The 18,100-nt window shown below is 42.5% G+C and overlaps 1 protein-coding gene across 9 annotated transcripts in view; it reads left to right on the top strand.

The window, feature by feature from the left end:
* LOC110986281 (uncharacterized) overlaps positions 1-15,326 on the top strand; it is a 191,933-nt gene extending 176,607 nt beyond the window's left edge. For 8 of the 9 annotated variants that reach the window (XM_087141348.1, XM_087141349.1, XM_087141347.1 and 5 more), the window contains 8 exons: positions 1,278-1,322; positions 5,189-5,278; positions 6,714-6,818; positions 7,796-7,861; positions 8,353-8,479; positions 9,012-9,158; positions 10,394-10,694; positions 11,491-15,326. In XM_087141348.1, coding sequence (XP_086997474.1) covers positions 1,278-1,322; positions 5,189-5,278; positions 6,714-6,818; positions 7,796-7,861; positions 8,353-8,479; positions 9,012-9,158; positions 10,394-10,694; positions 11,491-12,595 — 1,986 coding nt within the window. In that variant the 3' untranslated portion in view covers positions 12,596-15,326. The remainder of the gene's footprint in view (positions 1-1,277; positions 1,323-5,188; positions 5,279-6,713; positions 6,819-7,795; positions 7,862-8,352; positions 8,480-9,011; positions 9,159-10,393; positions 10,695-11,490) is intronic. The other variant, XM_087141350.1, reaches the window with a different exon arrangement.
* The last annotated feature ends 2,774 nt before the right edge of the window (positions 15,327-18,100 follow it).

Below are 18,100 nucleotides of genomic sequence, written 5' to 3'. Positions count from 1 at the left end.
ACGAAAGTATGTTTGGAGATGTTGGACTTAGTGTGTAATGTGTGCATCCATGTTAAAGATTTTTCTGTTGCCGAGTTATTTCCTGTCACACATATTTATGATTGATTGTACTTCAGGAAAACACTTGTCGAAGATCTTAAGATGAAGAAGAGAATTTGGGTGTGGACAACCATAAACTGTAATTCTCAGAAAGCTAGAATTGAAAAGTTCTCTTTTTTAGCTAGAGAAAACCTCTAGATAGAATATTTTTCTTTCTAAAAAAAGAAAGGCCAGGAAGTTGCTCTAAAATGTATACTGGATAGTATCATCCCCTTCCTTCTCCAGCTTCTTGTAAACCATTCCCCAGAGCAGTTACTTGTAAATTAACGAGATTTCCCCTGGATCAAAATGCCACATCCTGTACAGATGTTTGTTGCCGTATCCCATCACTGACTTTAACACTTTTACACAAGCCAGGTTCCCCCCCCCCAAAAAAAGGTGATAGGCGAAACGGTCAGCCACCACGGATGGCCCTGTTCACAGTCTTGTCAACAAGAATTGTCGAAACCCCCCCCCATTTTTTTTTCTTTCGCTTCCTGTTCCTTGGCCTTGAAAGACTTGCACAATGTGGCAATACTTTCTTGATTGGTGCGGGTATTGGGGGAAATGAAGGTAGCGAGGGACCTAGAGGAGGCGTGTTACTCACGAAAGCTTGGGGAAGGGGACAGTCCCGGTTGATTACACCCTGGGCGTGTTGATCAACTGAGGAGGATGCAGCAGCCAAGATGGGGAGGCAGGATTTTCTTGTCTTGTCTCCTTTCACGTTAAGCGCAAGGATGAGCTGTCCAAGTGCTAGGATGAGCTGTCCCGTTGTCAGCCTCCAGCAGATTTTTAGCCCCACCAGTCGACTGTTACATTTTGGCTTAGACGCGAAAGTCATTTTTGCTCTGTCAGCAACTGTCCGAGTTTTGTTAACTTGTGTCCATCCCAGCACCGAGTTGTGGGGAAGGCTTCTACTGTGCAGACTAAATGATGAGGATATTGGTGTGTCCTCACAATAACTGACCCACGATGCATGTGCTCCACAGAACCATGGAACAAGAATACACGGTGTTACTTGTATTTCCTCAACCCCCATGGACTTTTACACACTGTTTTTGTCTGAAAGGAAAATCTTGAGTTACATACACTCACAGTTCATTTAAACAGGCTTGTCAGTTTCTAAGTTACAGGCAGCTCAAACAAAACCCTTCACCTTGAGAACGTTTCTCACTCTCTTTTTTGTCTGTCTCTTGCAGTTTGACAATTACTCTGAAATAGATCCGGGATTTTTGCACCGCCATGTGAGTGGTCTTTCCCACAAATTCCTCATCCAGTTAGATTGAATGATCAAACCAAAAACAGCCATCCGATCAACACGTAGCTGTAGTGATGTTCTGACTCATAGTTAACATGCTCATATTGTTTGATACATGTAATTGCTGTAGTGCTCACGTTCAACTTCTTGAGCTGTAGTCATGCTTCATCCTTTATGTACATGAGTTGCCGAGGGCGCTATTTACACTGATTACAATCATTTTGCTGTGGGTTGAAGTGGTGGGTTTTTGGGGGTTTTTTGTTGAGAGTTTATTTGGCTTCATGCCCTATTTTGATGGGGACCGGTGAAGTACCACCCTTGAATGGGAACTGTATGAATTTTCAGGAGATACACCCAAATTTCAACTTCTATTTTTTTATCATCCCATGAACCCCACTCATGCTTCCATGAAATGAATATGCGTGTAGTTACCATCTCACTTCAACACACACTGTACCTCCATTTCCCAAGACTTACCCATAAATCTTGACTGCTTTCATAAACTGTTATTCCTCACAATGCTCCATCCATTCCAAAACAAATTTATCATTCGCTATTTCATCACTTCCACTCAGTCTGTTTTTTTTTTCACGGTGTTTACAAGAATGCCACTTGTATAGTGGGCCACAAGTAATAAATCCTGAATCCTCCCGTGAGATTTTTAGGAATGGAGCAGTTCATGCATGTGTCACTCAGCGAAAAAACAATTTAGTTTGTCAGGAGATTACCACATATTACCAAAGATTACTGAGGATCTGTGGGCTTATGAGCACCACCTGAATCACCCACAGTTTGGGCAGAAAGTAAAGAGTCTCTTTGGATATAACTATTAGGCTGTGCCTGACTGATTTGGCTATGGCTTAAAATTATTTGCGGGTCTATGGCTGTCAATGCAGCCATAGACACATAGAGTTGTGTGCGATTTCAAGCCTCAGCTGAGTTATTTAGACACAACCGTCCTGAAGACAAGCAAAGCCAACCCATCATATGGTATGTGTTCACTTTTGGTTGTTCACCTGCAGAAAAGATTTCTAGGAGTGACAAGACTTGAAAAGTTCTTCGAATTTTTCAAATTGTCGGATTTTAGGTCTCTTGAGAGATTTCTTTGAATGGCAAGATTTGAAAAATTCTTCTAGAGAGTTTTGCAACAAAAATTATTTAATTTCAGGTTCCTGTGAGTGATTCCCTCCCCCCAAAGACAGTACATGTAGGATGATTTCAGGTTCTGTGGATAAGTATCATGTTTGTTTCCCAGTTGACCCAAATTTTTCATTGTGCTCTTGAGCTTGATTGGGTAGATTTTATGGGAAAATGGCGGCTACATGCACATTGAAGCATAGTTAGTAAGGCAATTATTCCTGTTGTAGAAAAAAGCCTGTCAAGAGGTAGTTATACCATTCTATGAGTGAGTTGGTTCAGCAGCTTCAACAATAGGCCTGCGACATAATGAGGTCACTCTAGGTTTACATGTACATGTACATTAGTGTAAAAACCACATGTAAACTGTGTGACATCATTATCTCTAGTGAAGGCTGTATTTCTCTGCTGTCTGGTGCCCTGTCACAGCAAAGTGTTCAGCTAGCCCAGGCAGTATGAGTAGTTTTGTTTTGCCTTTCAGCAAAAAGTAATTTCAAACCTGGCTAATACATGTAAATGACCTTTGACCCATGCAGAGTCGTCGCATTCTCTTTTAATCATGCGCAGTTGTGCTACATCTGTTAATGTACATGGTTTTGTGCGGAAATCTGCTTCCATCATACCCAAGTCATCGTCTTTTTCGGACAATCCTTTTTGGCCATTGTATCGTTCAACACATTGATACTCATGGCCAAGGTGACCATTGTCTGATATTCCCCCTTTAAAAGTATCTCATCTAGCCATCTTCATCCCACCCATTTTGGGAAGAAAATGTCCTTCCCTGAAACTGATCAAGTGGCCCAACGTGATGACATTTCAAATCTCACCTTTTTCCATTGCGTCGGCAGGAAGTTGCTGGTGATATTGCTGAGAGTGTACATGTATATACATGTTTAAGACGTACATGTATGTACATGTGTACATGTACAACCTTAGTTACTATTAATCCTACACATTTGACCTCCACCTGCACTTTCCCAGCCTACTGTGAAATGTGGGGGATTAACTTGTAAGGATTTTTTCTTAAGCCTTCGGTAAAATCTGGATCTAAATAAGTGTGCCTTCAGGGAGGACAGGTGGCTGAATGGGAGCCATTTATATCGTGATCTTGACCCCTGACCCCTCGCCTGTCAGTCATCACTAAGATTCAATGAATCACGCTCGGATACTGTGCGGGAGTGTAGAAATTCATATCCTTTAGCCACATACAGTGCATAATCCAATTAGTTTATCAGCCTAGGTTTGGACGACTTACACATGCACGCAATCCAACCACAAGCTTTGTTAAATTTACTTAAAGTATTTGAGTGAGATTTACTGGTGTAATAGGGAATGAAGCAATGATTTTACCGGATGCTTTTTAACTCACTCTTGATGTCTTCTGTGTTTTATGAATTATCAGTACAGTGTAATGAGACTTTACTGCCCGTGAAAGAGAGTATGAGTTGGGTGATACTTTGACTGAACGAGCACATTTTGATAACGGCCATTCCAAGGTTTGGGGGGATGAAAGTTTAGACTGACCAAGTTCCCATATTTGACTTCTTCAAATCTTCACCGCACTGACAAATATATATGTAACTCAGTGGGATTTGAATTCAGATTCAATTTAGAGAACAGGCAATTGGAAGTTGGAACTAATACGTGTAACTTCCAAAATCCCGGTGATTGTCAGGATTGGAATCGTTTACCCAAATTTCATGTTTTCAGTTTCCAATTCTGAGCTTGAAAAACCTTTCCAATCCTTGGTTTATTTTGTCTCTTTTAACAGTAAATTTCTTTGGAAGAAAAACAATAACCATCTTGGACCATGGAAGTTAAACTCTATAACATCCAAGTGCCTTCATATTTTTCAGTTTTCCTCTTCACCATGCCTTGTTTTGTCATTTGATTAACCTAACAGAGCAAAAGTCCATTTTATGATATGCCGTGCAACGATATAATTTCTGACTTCATTGGCATGCACATATGGCATGAAGATCATACACATCCAACGCTGTGCAAAACAGCAGCGAATTCAATGATGTGCAATATGTTTTGAAGTCATACAGTTATTTTGTGTGTACCGAATTGCCATCAATGTCTGTATCACTTCCATGCTCCTCATCTGCCTCAGACCCTTTGTAGCCCAAATATCAATTTGTACAATCTTTACAAAATGACCAAATTTTGCTTTTCATGATTGGTCTTCTGAGTTGTTTCACAGAATCCCTTTGTTTTCTCCAGTTAGACACGGTCTCATCATAAAAAATAATATCCTGTCACGAAACCTGACAGAATTTTTGATCTTTTTTCCAGTTTCCCCCTCAACCAGTCCCAAATACTTGAAAACTCTCACGGAGAGAAGCAGAGTGCTTCTGCAGATAAGCACGTCAAATGCAGTTGCTGACATCTTGGTTTTCCAACATGATGAATCTCCCAGTATCATGGCATGCAGCCATAATGCGTAAACAATGTCCAACCTTACATTTATTTAACCATGTAAAATAGAGGATATCTGCAATATGATTTATTTTATAAGCTGTTTGCTCAAATGACAAACACATGTCCGTGATCATTCTAACTGACATCAGCTCAACTCTACCCAGAGAACAAACGCAGCCAGTGTTAAGCTGAAGAGGGGGTGACACAGTAACTCCTGCCTTATTTCATTTTCATTTTGCTTGACCTCAATCCCCCCCTCCCCATTTTACCCCTCCTCTCTGCCCCATGCAGCTTGGGATTGGCTATCCTCCTGGCATGGCACCCATTCTTCCACCCACCAGCATGGCCAACAGCTTCGGATCAGGAGCATTCCAGCCCAAGGTAGGGAATTGGAGTCAGCTGTTTGGCTCTCTGTGTGGTTTTCACTAGTTTCCATGCACTCGGGGATGAATATTGGAGGGCATTTTTCAGCAGATACATTTCCGTTCACTATTGAATGCCCAAGATGATTAGATGATTTTTTCACTGACCCAGAGAAACAAGTCCTCCTGCAGTAGCTAATTTCAGGCTTTTTTTTTTTTCTTTCAAATTTTGGTAATTTCTTGACACCATACATGGCTGTTCAAGTTTTCCAGCATAACTTTAAATGCCAAGCATAACTATCAGAACTCTGTCCCAGTCGTCAGAATGGGAACAGTTTTGATCTCTGTTGATGGACTCGTTGCACTGAAGAAGGCACTGTATAACTAACAATGAAAGCAAATGTAGGTATCACTGGTCCCGATGTGTTTGTTCATTTACATGTGGGAATCGGTGGGCTTGCACCAGGTATGACAAGGATTTAGTGGACTGTGAAAGTGCTGACTTAACAAGTAGGCTGGATCCTTGGCCATCCAATTGTACTCTTTACTTTGAAAGGATGTAGAAACCAGTCTGGAAGTGAGAGGCTGGTAACCTTTTCCCTTTGCACCATTCTTCCATCTGGGTCATTCTATAAATTTGGGGTGCAAAATGTCCCTGTTACCTCTGACATGTTTGACAAGGGATATATTGCTGAAATTGATTTCAAAATATTGTTATTTGTTTGGCAGGTTATTTGCAGTACTTATTCAGTCTGGGAAATCAAACAATGAGTTCTTAACATTAAAAATCAAATGCCAGACGTAACAGGGATGGGGGAAAAAATTGGACTCCAAATTTATAGAATGACCCTCCTCACACTGATAAAAAAAATCACCCTTTTCAAGACAAGTGTGGTACAGTGACAGCAGTATTCAGTACTGACATATCAAGTCCTGATCAGGGAAGCAAGTATGTGAAGTGGGACCAGTTACAGTAAGCCATCTTACTGAGGGAGACAGATTTATATTTCTAGGCTATATCCAAACCCATATTCTTTCAAGACCTCTGACAAGAGTTTACCAGTGTAACCCTATCTTATTTACAGAATGAGTTTGACCAAGATTAGTTGACAAGTTGTTTACATGTAGTTCACAGCTAGCTTGCACCAGCAGAAGTCAAAATGTGCAAATGGTGTGCATTGAATGAGTTTTGACATTAACAGGATTTTTGACCTTCCCCATTAATTGTTTCCTGAATAGTCAACTGTACTAGCACGACCAGTGCCGACCAGCATACGTTCTATCAGCATTTACAAAAGTTTTTAATTTCAGTTTGTGATGAAATCTTAATTTATTCTTGCTTAATACTTCTATCTATTGTTTGTTATTAACAGGCAGTATGTGTGTACACTGACTTTTTACATGGGTAAAAGTCAGTGCGATAATCTTTCTGATGTTTTTGTTCTATTCTGCAGCAAGTTCCAGCGCCAGAGAGTCGGTCAGTGTTGGAAGGGGCGTTACACTTCAAAGGAGGGGTGGATCGACCCCCGGCACTGCCGCTGTCTAGGTTATCTATGATGGTTAGTACTGCCACTTACCGTTAACTGGGGTCAGGAAAGTGTATCAAGAGACCCAGGACCAGCATCACGGAGCTGCAAAGCACTGAAAACTATTTCGCTCAAGCCAGTGCTGTACGGAGAATAAATGGATATTCAAATTAGCTTGGGAGTGTTCGAGGGCAGGCATGCCATCCTTGAGGATTAAATGTCTGTCTGCTTAGCCACATTGCTCATGACTTGGCCTATGACAGGAAAGGGAACGTTGTTACATGTAAGGTTCCTCCCTCCTGCAGCTGTTTCATGGCCTTTACAAGAAACTTCGAGTCTAGATGAATCCTTTTTATGTCATTTGACTTCACTCATTTTAAAAAAAAAAAAAGTCAAAATGTCAAGGTTTTTGGAGGATTGCCCCTGAGAGCCAGGCGCACTCGTCAGCTAAGATCCAGTTTTTTGGGAAGACGACTTTTCAGGTGACTCAGGGTGATTGATTCATTTTCCTGAATTGAGAATGCAGGGCTACCTCCTCAAGATCCCCCTTCAAAAAAACAGGAAGAAAAGCGGTTACCTTTCAGGGAGTTGTGATGCATCCTTTACATCCTTTCTTTGAAGCTAGAAGTGCGGTCAGAAGTTCACAAGGCACGTCAGACAATCATCAATGGGAATAAATTTGCTGGCGAAACCATGATATGCCAGTCATTACTCTCGAGAGCGTGTGAATGTTCGAGTAACTTCTCTTTTTCCTCACACACACACAGTGAGTCATGGATCAAGTGGCTCTCTAATGTAACGGTCCATCACGTCAGGACGAAATGGAACCTGTGTTTCATCTCAGGAATCCCCCAAGGGGAAAAAAGAATGAAGAACGTGGAAGGACATTTTTGGTCACCTTGGAAGTGGATCTCTTTGCTTGATTTCACCTGCAGCAACACTGTATGAGTAATGTTCCAAGTCAGAAGCATTCACTTACCTTCTTCGTTGATTTTATTTTTGGTGTTTAGAAACCCGGCAAGTGGTGCGCTGCTCATGTCAATGTGGCATGGCTGATCTATCATCAACAGCAAAAGGTATGTAGAATTTCTTAATTTCTTGACATATTATAAAATGACAGGGTGGGTTTGCAGTGTGGTGCTAAGATTGACTTGAAAAGAAAGCCAACACGGAATTGTTAGAATGTTGGCTATCTCCACACCTTGTATAGATACATTCAGTGACTCATGGAAATGCAATTTCCAGTCACCTGCTGAGGCTTCCTTCAATGGTGAGAAGCTTTGTGATGACTGTTGTATGGAGCCACATTCGGCAACAAGTCGCTTCGACAAAGACAAATCTTTTTACCATTGAAGGGCATTATTGAGAATGTCCAGTGATGACATTGCTAGATTTGTCTGTAGGAACCACATCATACATGCTGTGTCCTTTTTAATCTGTTGGCCATCTTTTGGAGAGGTGAGCTACAGTTAAATTTTTCTCTAAGAGTCACTTTGAGTTTTTAGAGTGTATGATGTGATATAATATGCCATTTGAATCTTTGTTCTCTTTTGGATATTTATTGTAGGCCAAGGCTGATGCACAGAAGGATCAGCTAGGCAAGGCTGATCTGTTTGGCGGCCGGCCACCGAGTCATCTGTTCTCTCCCCACAGGCCGCCAGATTTGCCCATGCAGCCCAATCTCTTCCCTCATGGTAAGCAGGCCGCAGTTTTAGGGGTTAGGATGGTATTCTCAAAAGATTCTGGATGGGGAGGGGGTAGTAGGCATGGATGTCAGAAAGGGTGCAGCATGGGGGTGCTTGCCTGCCTGTCCAGGTTGGAGGAGGGTTGGTTATGGAGAGTATTGGATACTACAAATGGCATACTTGACTCTAACCCTGATACATGTAACACTATAGAGTGCAACATATGTAACACTGTATTGTATACATTTTGGCAGTCAATGCAGCTAGCAGAGAGCAATGAGTAACTTCATATGCCCAAGAGGCTGGTGATTATTAAGTGCACTGCTTGATGTCATAGAATCTATCGTTACACGTTCGTGCATTCCGACACAATTACAAAGGTCATTATTTCTACTGTGTGGAATTCGGTAGTATTTACAGTTACACAGTGCTCAGAGAAAATGTGATGGGGGTTAGGTTCAATAATGGAGCATGATGACGTGCAGGTTTTCGTAAATGGAAGCTGTTACCTTCATGTTGTTGCGTGCTTTCTGTTTGGCAGGTGCACCTGGAGGACCCCACAACCCCTTAGGAGCAAACCCCCACCATGGACCCTTCCTCAACTCCTCTCCCGGCCAGTTTGGTCTACCGCCAGTAGCCCGACCCGGCAACTACACTCCCAGCTTTGGCTTTCCCTTGGGTACACCCGGTGAGTGATTGCAACAAAACGGCGAAAGAGTTCAGTGTGGTGGATAGATTGAGGTTCTTACTCCTAAAACTCAGCCACTAAAATGTTTGGTGTTCAAAACCATCTTGTATCATCCTCCCAACAAGAAGAAACCCATGGGCTTGGTTTGAGTTTGAAATGGTCTGAACTGATGTGAGAGACCATAACGTCTGAAAGTCGATTTCTGTGCTTCAGAGAGCTTGTTGGACAAGTTCAAGTTTCTCAGGTGGGGCTTAGACAATGACAAGCAGCTTACTAGTGAAAGTTTACTCTGGTAAAGCTTAGTGGTCAAGTAGTAAGATGTTTGTACTAGCAAGCAGGAGGTCATGAGTTTGGGTTCCATGTGAGTGATCTGTAACTTCTTTGTCCTCACACTTTTGAATATCTTCAAGTTTATAAGCTAATAAGAATTACTTGATGAGAAGCAATCACTACGATTATCCACTTCCTGCCGGAAGGAATTTGCACATGTGGGACAAGTTCCCGGACATTTTCAAGATTTTCCGTTTTCAAAAATCTTTAAAAATTCATAACTTCATTTAGTGGACGCTCGCACCCACACGAATGACTGTCTGGTGGCTACGCTAATCTGACAGGCAACCTCCATTGACACCAGAGTATTACAGTCAGGCCTGCCGCCCAGTAAAGAGAGCCCAGGTTGTGCGGTGTTGTGCTATTTCCTTTGTTCCCAAAATTGGCCCAGTGCACTGCTGAATGGCGGTGGTGTATTGTGAAGTGCTGTATCTCTCATCGCTGGCGTGCTGGAGCACTTTTGTCCCCGCTGATAATCTGCAGGCGCTGAATGCTTCAAACAGTGGTATACTGTTTCAAAACAATGACGGTATACCTCGGCTAATGCCAGCTGAAAAAATGATGGCAAATCCCAGCAGCTCGGTTTTTTTGTTCCGGGTACAGTCTTTTTTTTACAAGGCCCAGGTCCTTTGTCCGATTTCGGGCACCCCCGGCTATGCGTACAAACCAAAGGTACCCAGTACTAGGAACCTCGGCATCGAGTGGTTGAAGCTTGCATTTCCATTTATGTACTTGTGTTTGTTGCCTTTGTAGGCTCAGACTGAGATCAGTACCATATGCTTTTGTTTTTGTTGAAGTTTCCTGCAACTTTTGAAACTTGTATTGTTACTTTTATGGCTCATAAGAAAATGCCCTCTCCTTGAAAACTGGTCATCTCTGATGTTTTAATTTACCTGTTACTCTAGGTTCCAACCCGGCGCACCTGAGCAGCTTCTTGAATGGTCGAGAGATGCTGGGTGTTCCTCCTGGCCTGGTCAGCCCTCACCCTGCCTCCTGGAACCGGCTTCACCGTACCCCACCGGGCTTCCCTGCAGCAGGTCCCCCGCCCTGGGCCAAGCCTGATACCGAGCGGGTGAAGGAAGGATTCCACCTCGACTTGGATCGGGAGCGGGCTAAGGAGGAAGAAAGGAATCGAGAACGGGAACGAGAGAGAGAACGTGAAAAGGAGCGGGAACGGGAACGGGAAAGGGACAAGGAAAGAGAAAGGTGAGAGTTTTTCCTCATTAAAGTGGGCTTTGAGTACAGGAATATTGAAGGTGAGAACAGGAAAAAGGGAACGATTAGAATACTTACTCCATAAACAGGGTGTTTCAGTATAAGATTAGTCTTGCAGTTGGCATGTCACACTGGCCCAGGTAACATGCAGCTGCCGTATGGCAAGGGGGAAACATACCCCTTCACACCATGCCGTTGCACGACATGCTGTGCACAAACATCGGCAAGAATTGGGAGCGAAAATGTGACCAGGATCCAGAAAAGAATACATCCCCTGTCCACGTACCCTAAACACAAGGGAGATACATCAGTTTTATTTATTTTGTCACCCTGGTTATTACCCTTTACTCACTTATAGATCCATTTCCGCTCCTCAAAAAGCATTTTTGTGCTGTGTTAAGTTGTGCACTTGGGTAGTACCCATGGTTCAGTGAACAAAAAATAACCAATCTGCCTTGATAAGGGAGTTTTTGACACCTGTATAAGATACAGCAATCTGGTGTTGTGAACCACATTGTCTAGAGCTTTAGCTCCGTCATCTTCTGGCCTTTTTCTAATCTTGATTAAGCCTGCTTTCATGAGAGTAGAAATCTGACTTCTACACGGTGAGGCCATAGTGTATTGAGTTGTATCGTATTTGCATTGTGGTAGACTTTTCAGACTGCCTTTCCCAAATCTAACCTGTGGGTATAGGTAATTGACTGCACTTCTGTAGTTGTCTCATAGTGGTTTTCTACCGTATTTGTTGGTCATTCTCTTTGCTGATCATCACTTTATTCCCCCACAGGGAGCGGAGAGAGAATGAATCGAGACCAGGCAAGAAAGAGAGAATCTCCCCTTTATCACATAGCTGGCCCAACGATTTGGAGCATCGCCGTGAGGAGCGAGAGTCCAGTAGAACTGTCCAGAACCATGACAGAGGGCTGTCGCGGGATGGCGACCACCACTCACGAGACCATGACTCAAGGTTAGGGTCGGCCGAGCACAACAGGAGTCGGGAGTTTACCTCCAGATCCCCAATAAGGGACTCGCATTACCGGCCCAGCAGTGACAACCTGCACGCCAGCAAGGCAGAGAGTGCATTCAACAATGTGCATGGGTTGTTAGCCGGGAAAGAGGAGCGGAAGGAGACAGGAACCTCAGAGAAGGAACGAGCGTTACACAACTCGCATACTTTGCATCCAGCCATGAGCATGGCACCGGGGATGTCTCTCTTTGAGCGGAGCCGCATTGTGGGGCAATTAGGACCCCAGCTGCACCCCATGGAGAGGCCACCAGCACCAGGACTCTCCCCCTGGGACCCGTTTGGCCGGGGACTAGAAGCCCTGCAGCTGCAGCGTGAGCAGGGGCTCGTCCGGCCTGATCCCCGGGAGTATGAGCGTGACCGCATGATGCGGGCCACGCTCCAGCCCATGGGTCCGCTGGTGGACCATGAACGATTCCGGGACCGGGAGCCACACGACTTTACGCGGGACAACCCCATCGGCTTGGATCCACTGCGCCGACTGGAGCAGGAACGCATACAGCATTACATGGAAGAGCGGGAACGCATGATACGTGATGAGGCCGAGCGTGCCCGATTACTCCAAGGGGTGGACCCTGCCCTCTGTCTGCAACCGAGACACATGGGCTTGATGCCCCCCGTCTCATCTGGACTATTCCGAAATGGAATGATGTATCCAAACAGTGTTCACAGGAACGGTTCCCCGTCCACAGCCCCACAGCCTCCCCCACTGATCCCATCAACAAGTGTCGGTTTAAATCCAGCTTGTCCACGAAGTCGGACATCCTCTCCAAGCCTGGCGTTGCCTCCCAGTGCACGGAACTCATCCCCAGCTGAGCCCTCTGCACCCAAAGACAAACATTTGGAAAAGGATGCTCATTCAAGATAGACGGACCCTGTCCATTTTTCTATTTGCCATTTGGTTTCTTTTTATAAGTGCAAAGGGTGAAAAACTGTCGAGTTTTTGAGAATGCTGAAACAAACATCTGTGCATAAAAAATGTGCTTGGATGTCTGGCTAGAGCTTCATTGCTTGAATCTTTCAAGACTGACACAGCTGCTTGGAAAGAACCTTGGTCACAAAACTCTCAGAGATTTGTCTCAGTCGTGCTCATCTTCTTTCCAATATCTACTACTTTCATTTGGTTGCTTTTAGTAAATGTAGGTTTTTATAGCAAACTTAAGGTATATATCTGGTTGTTTATACATGAGGCAAGAATTCCATATTTTTCATGGCAGTTTTTGTTGCAGGAAGACTTTTTAACTTCAATCTTTTTAAGAGAATTATTGTAACTTAAGCCTTCGGATACACATCAATATTTTTAGAAATGTATCCTTAATGGTACATCTGTACAATCAAATGAGTTAAAATTTTTGTTTTTCTTGTTAAATCTATGACATTGAGACTACTGGATGAACGTCAGAACCAACCTCAACATCGGGAGAGGAGCATGCTAGATCGTCATTTTTTTTTTCTGTTTACAGTGAAACTGTTGAACATTTTTGGGCTGAAATGGAAAACACTGTAAAGTCTTAAGTTGAGCATGGTGATAAACATCTGAAATATGGCCCTTGTGCAGAGATCTGTTGAGAGGGTTTGCATATGGTGTCTGCTCAATCTCGGGGTTTTTTTTTTGTGTGTTTGACACAGAAGTCCCCTAAAAAAGCAAAGGACAGGTATTGGTGTGTTTAAGTTTTTGTGGGTTTTTTTTTTGTTAACAGAAGGCTAGACCCAGTGGCTGTGGCTCCAACGGGACATTGTATGTGTGGCCATCAAAGCCACTAGCTATTGGCTAGAGTCACTTCCTATGGATGTGTTTTACTCCCGGCAGAAGCCAGGACCAAGGGTTTTCAAAGATTTGTATACTCCATGCATGCCTCCACCCTCTAGTGGCTAAATGAACTCGCAGCCTCAACCAGGAGCAAGTTGATGAAGAACCTCTCATTAATTGAAGTTGATTTGTAACTTAGTGGCTTCCACCCGTGCACTATTTGTGTAGTGCGAACATCTCTGGTCAAACTATGGTCCAACGTCGTCATGGCTAGGCAAGAATCCTTGTGCCCTGATGTACACGGCGATATTCACAGCACTTGAATTTAGTGATGCAACCAACCTTTGGTAGATCGGTCCCAAATAGTCAACCTGACTGGGTAGCCATCTTTGACAAGCGTGCAGTGGATCATGGGCCATGTTTGTTTCAACACATCTGGATCACGATCGGTGACCCATTGGTGGTTTACAGACACCAAAACGCACCTAATGGATGGTGCAAACCAGTGTTAGGGATCACTGATCGCAATCCAAATCTGTGTGAAACAAACAGGCCCATAATCTGTAACTGTGTTTGGATTTGTTTTCCCACAGTGATCTATAACATATCTCTTTTGCGATGCCTGCAAGTCATAACCCAACTTGATATGTTTTGAAGAAAAGGAAACACCTTTCGTGTCACGTGATTTGTCACTAATGATGTCATCATGACATAATGCCAATCATTCTGTCATTCTAGTAGATTTCAGACTTGCACCCTGACTGACACACTGTATCATAGATTCTTTTACTGAAAACACAAGGATAATGCTTCAGTGTTCAGCAAGACAAATCTTGATTTAATGTTTGCTGAGATAGAAAGAGAATGTGGAACAGCACACATGGTATCCAATTTGTAATCGTCAGTTCTCATTCCAAACTTTTCCTATATTTTGTTTGAGTATCTGCCTTTATTTATACTTGCAGTTAGATTACTTGATACACAATCCTCTCGTCACAAAAATGAGCAACATTGTTTCAGGTAAATAGCATGTGCTTGTACGCCGAAGCAAGTGACAAAATTGTGTGCTTATATGTGATTTCAGGTGCACAATAATAATTGTAAAATATGTTGAATTGATTTCAGGTGAATTCTCGTTTTGAAGGCATTTTTTTTATGAATCTTTTTAAAGCATTCTTTCAAAGTATGAAATAATCTAATCAAACTGCACTTTGGTTGTTTTGCCATTTCTCCCCCCCGCTGGTATGATGCCAGCGTTTGTTCAAAATGAGTAACTTTCAAGCATTATGGTGAACTGTACAGTTGTATGATATTTCCACATTGGAAGGAGGTGTAAGATATTTGCATATTGAATTTGCATATTTAATGTGATTGGTTGATTTAGAATGGTGTCATTTCAGCTGCTAAGAAAGTAGATCATGTGTTCTTGATGTTAGAGATTTATTAGACTTGCTCAAGACAGCTGTCTCAGTATGGTCCACAAACTGAACAAATGTTCCATAACAGATTGTTGGAACACTCTTGAGCAGGTCAAGACCAAAGAAATGAACAATGTTGGGGACACTATCAAACTTGGCTGACTAAAAATGTCTTTGTTATTGTTAGTAAAAAAATTTATCTCCTTTTGTACAAAAATTATCTGCCTTTTAGTGGCAGCCGTTTGTGTATAATAGAAAGGAACTTCTTTTTTTCTAGATAGATAAAAAGTTATATGTTATTGTTGAAAAGAATGTGACACCCACTCAAAAAAAAAATCTTGTCAACTCAATTTATGAATTATTTTGTAGCTTTGGGTACCATTCATATAGGTGCCAAGAACAATAAAATATTGAAAAAAGTGAACTCCTAAGCACAGCAGTTTCATCCCATTTCATAATTACGTAAATGAATGAGGTATGTATTGGACGATCTTGTGAACTTGAGGGTTTGGGAAAAGGGGTGGATCCCCTTGGACTTGCAGGTTTGAGTATCTATGAATCTGTGATGACTTTGATTTCTGAGCGTGCATTTATTTCAAACTGGAGTGGAGAAATCATTTGAAATGTGAATTTGAAATGGCTGGGGACTTTGGGACTATTGTGGGAGACAGTGTCTTGTCCAGCCACCTGCCCTGAGGACTGGCAAAAACAAATTTGGGGAGACGGTTTTTGCTTGTCCAAAATTTACATGCAGCCATTTTGTTTGAAATCGTTAACACTGGTGAACAAGTCTTCACTTCTCCCTCCAAAATACTGCTGTGGAAACATGGTCTTTGATATCACCAGTGTCAGATTCAACAATTTTTCTGGTAGAAAACAGGCAGTTTTTAACCTTGGGGTTGGGATGGGACAGGCAAACATTGCAGGGTAGTAAGTAAATAGATCCAAAACTGCCTGCGCAGACCGAATCACGCTTTGTAGGCTGTCAAAGTCTCTGCTGTTAGAGCATTTTGTAGCAGGTGGACTTGGTGGTTTGTAAAGGAGGAGGATGGAATGTACCAGCAGGATTGCTAGGTTGTATTTCTGAAAGTATCACACCAAACGATGCCCTCTAAATTGGTAACAGGTCACTTCGGTACCTTGCCAACTCGGCAGCTTGTAAGAGATATTTTGGCAAGGTTTCTAGCTGAATTAAGAAGGCCTATTATTCAGATATTGCATTAACTGAGTAGATACGGAATTAGAACCAATTGGTTGCGAGCGTGCTGAGTCAGTCTGGTGCCAAGTTGGAAAATGCAGACCGAAGGTAAAGTTTTGTGCAGAGTTGGCTAGGTGCTGACTAGGTGCCGAGTTGACGAGGTGTGGAGTTGGTAGGTACCGAGTTGGCAAGGTGCCGAAGTGATCAACATTCCTCTAAATTACTCTATTTTGCCATGGGGTGTAGGCATCAATTTCCAAAATGGCGATGGGCCTCTTGACTGTTTTGAAGGGTTATTTTCTCTGGAGAGAAATATCTTCAAAAGTCATCGGTTAAGCCCCTGAAAACTGAAAGGAAAATTAAAGATAATTTGATATGTGTTTTGAACACCTGTATTCAAAAACTGTTATTTTCCTGAGTTTTTGAAGTGGGGATATTTATCACTGTTCTGCTTATGCTGTATAGCAGCTTATCTACTGGTCTGCACCATGCAGTCGAAAATGAAACCCTGTGTGGAGGGTGTTCACATATGAAGGGAACAATGTTTCCAAATATCAGAAAACCCATCATCATGATTCATAGCATCCTCTTTTGGCGTGAGTGCAATAGTACAATCAACGAGTGTTGATACCTTGTTGGGCAAATACGAAACCCCAAATATCCTAAATGAAAGCACTTACGCTCACAAAATCTGAACGAAATGAAGCAACTTATTAAACACACTTTCTCACAAGACAGCTTGGGGTATATAAACTACTTAGCGTTACCATTTACATTGCTACATTAATGATTCCCATTTAATGTAAGCCTGCGCAAACCCACAAGAAGTTGCAAACGGTAACAGGATAACTGATCAAGAGAAGCGAATTTATTTCTTCTGGATAGGGACACGGCGCCAGATATGCATTAGCATCCACAAGCTTCTCATTGATTGAACAGTTCCCCGGTTAACCAGTAACCAAGGACTAGGCATCGGGTTCGGAAACAATGTTAACAAAATACCTAGTTGAGGGGGAACCGAATAGTCATTGACTTGGTACCGGGCCATTAGCTGTTTCTGCTTGGTTGCTTGACACAGAGGATCACGCTGTCACAGGAAACAATTAACAAGTCATCAGGAAGCTGATGACTTGTATTTGAAGAACATGTATTTGCCAATGCAGATAGATCATAATGCCACTTTCTTTTCTTATCTTTACCAGGTGTTGGAGGTAGACGACAGCGTGGTTGGTCCGGTTCCTGTTGGCTCATCTTCTGGCATCACTATCCTGACAGAGTATTAGTGACAGCAGCGTGGTTGGTCCCCTGCCTGTGGGCTCATCTTCAGGCATCACTGTTCTGATAAAGTAAGGCAATAGCAGCATGATTGGTCCCCTGCCTGTGAACTTTTCTTCTGGCATCATTATTCTGATAAAGTAAGTCATCCTTCAGTTCTTTCCTTTCAAATTATAATTGTAACAAACATGATTAGGGTACTTATAAAAATTTTTCCTTTGTACAGGGTTCCCATAGTCGTACATGTAGAAAATCCTTAAAAAATCACCCTGAAAAGTCACTGAAAATGCATTCAATTTGTCTTGGTTGTCAAAGGAAGTCATGGAAAAGATATGGAAGTCATGGAAATCAAAATCATGCAAGGGTTATTTGATGTTCCACTTTTGATTTGATACCAAAAGAATGACAGATTTACAGGCTTGTCCTTTTGCTCATGTAAAAAACTTCTTAGTTTGTGATTGAAAAACTTAACTTTACCTTGCTTGTATTTTTTTCATTTCCTGTGTTTAGATTAGTGAAGGCCTGATTGCTAGGTGAATGTACTGCAATAGCTGCCTATGTTGAGGCTGGCTATTGTATCTCTTGCATCGTGGTGCGAATGGACTGACCAACGATGAAATTTCCAAAGTTGAAGATGCAGGTAAGAGTCTCATGTATTGCATATGCTTGCAAGATGCTGAAGTTACCTTTGGAACTGTGTATAAATAGCCCAAAATGTTGCAAAACCCCTCA

Source organism: Acanthaster planci, linkage group LG09 (genome assembly GCF_054643075.1).
Source record: "Acanthaster planci isolate LZ-2023a linkage group LG09, COTS_SCS, whole genome shotgun sequence".
In the NCBI taxonomy this organism is placed as follows: domain Eukaryota; kingdom Metazoa; phylum Echinodermata; class Asteroidea; order Valvatida; family Acanthasteridae; genus Acanthaster; species Acanthaster planci.
This window is presented reverse-complemented; position numbering and strand designations above follow the sequence as displayed.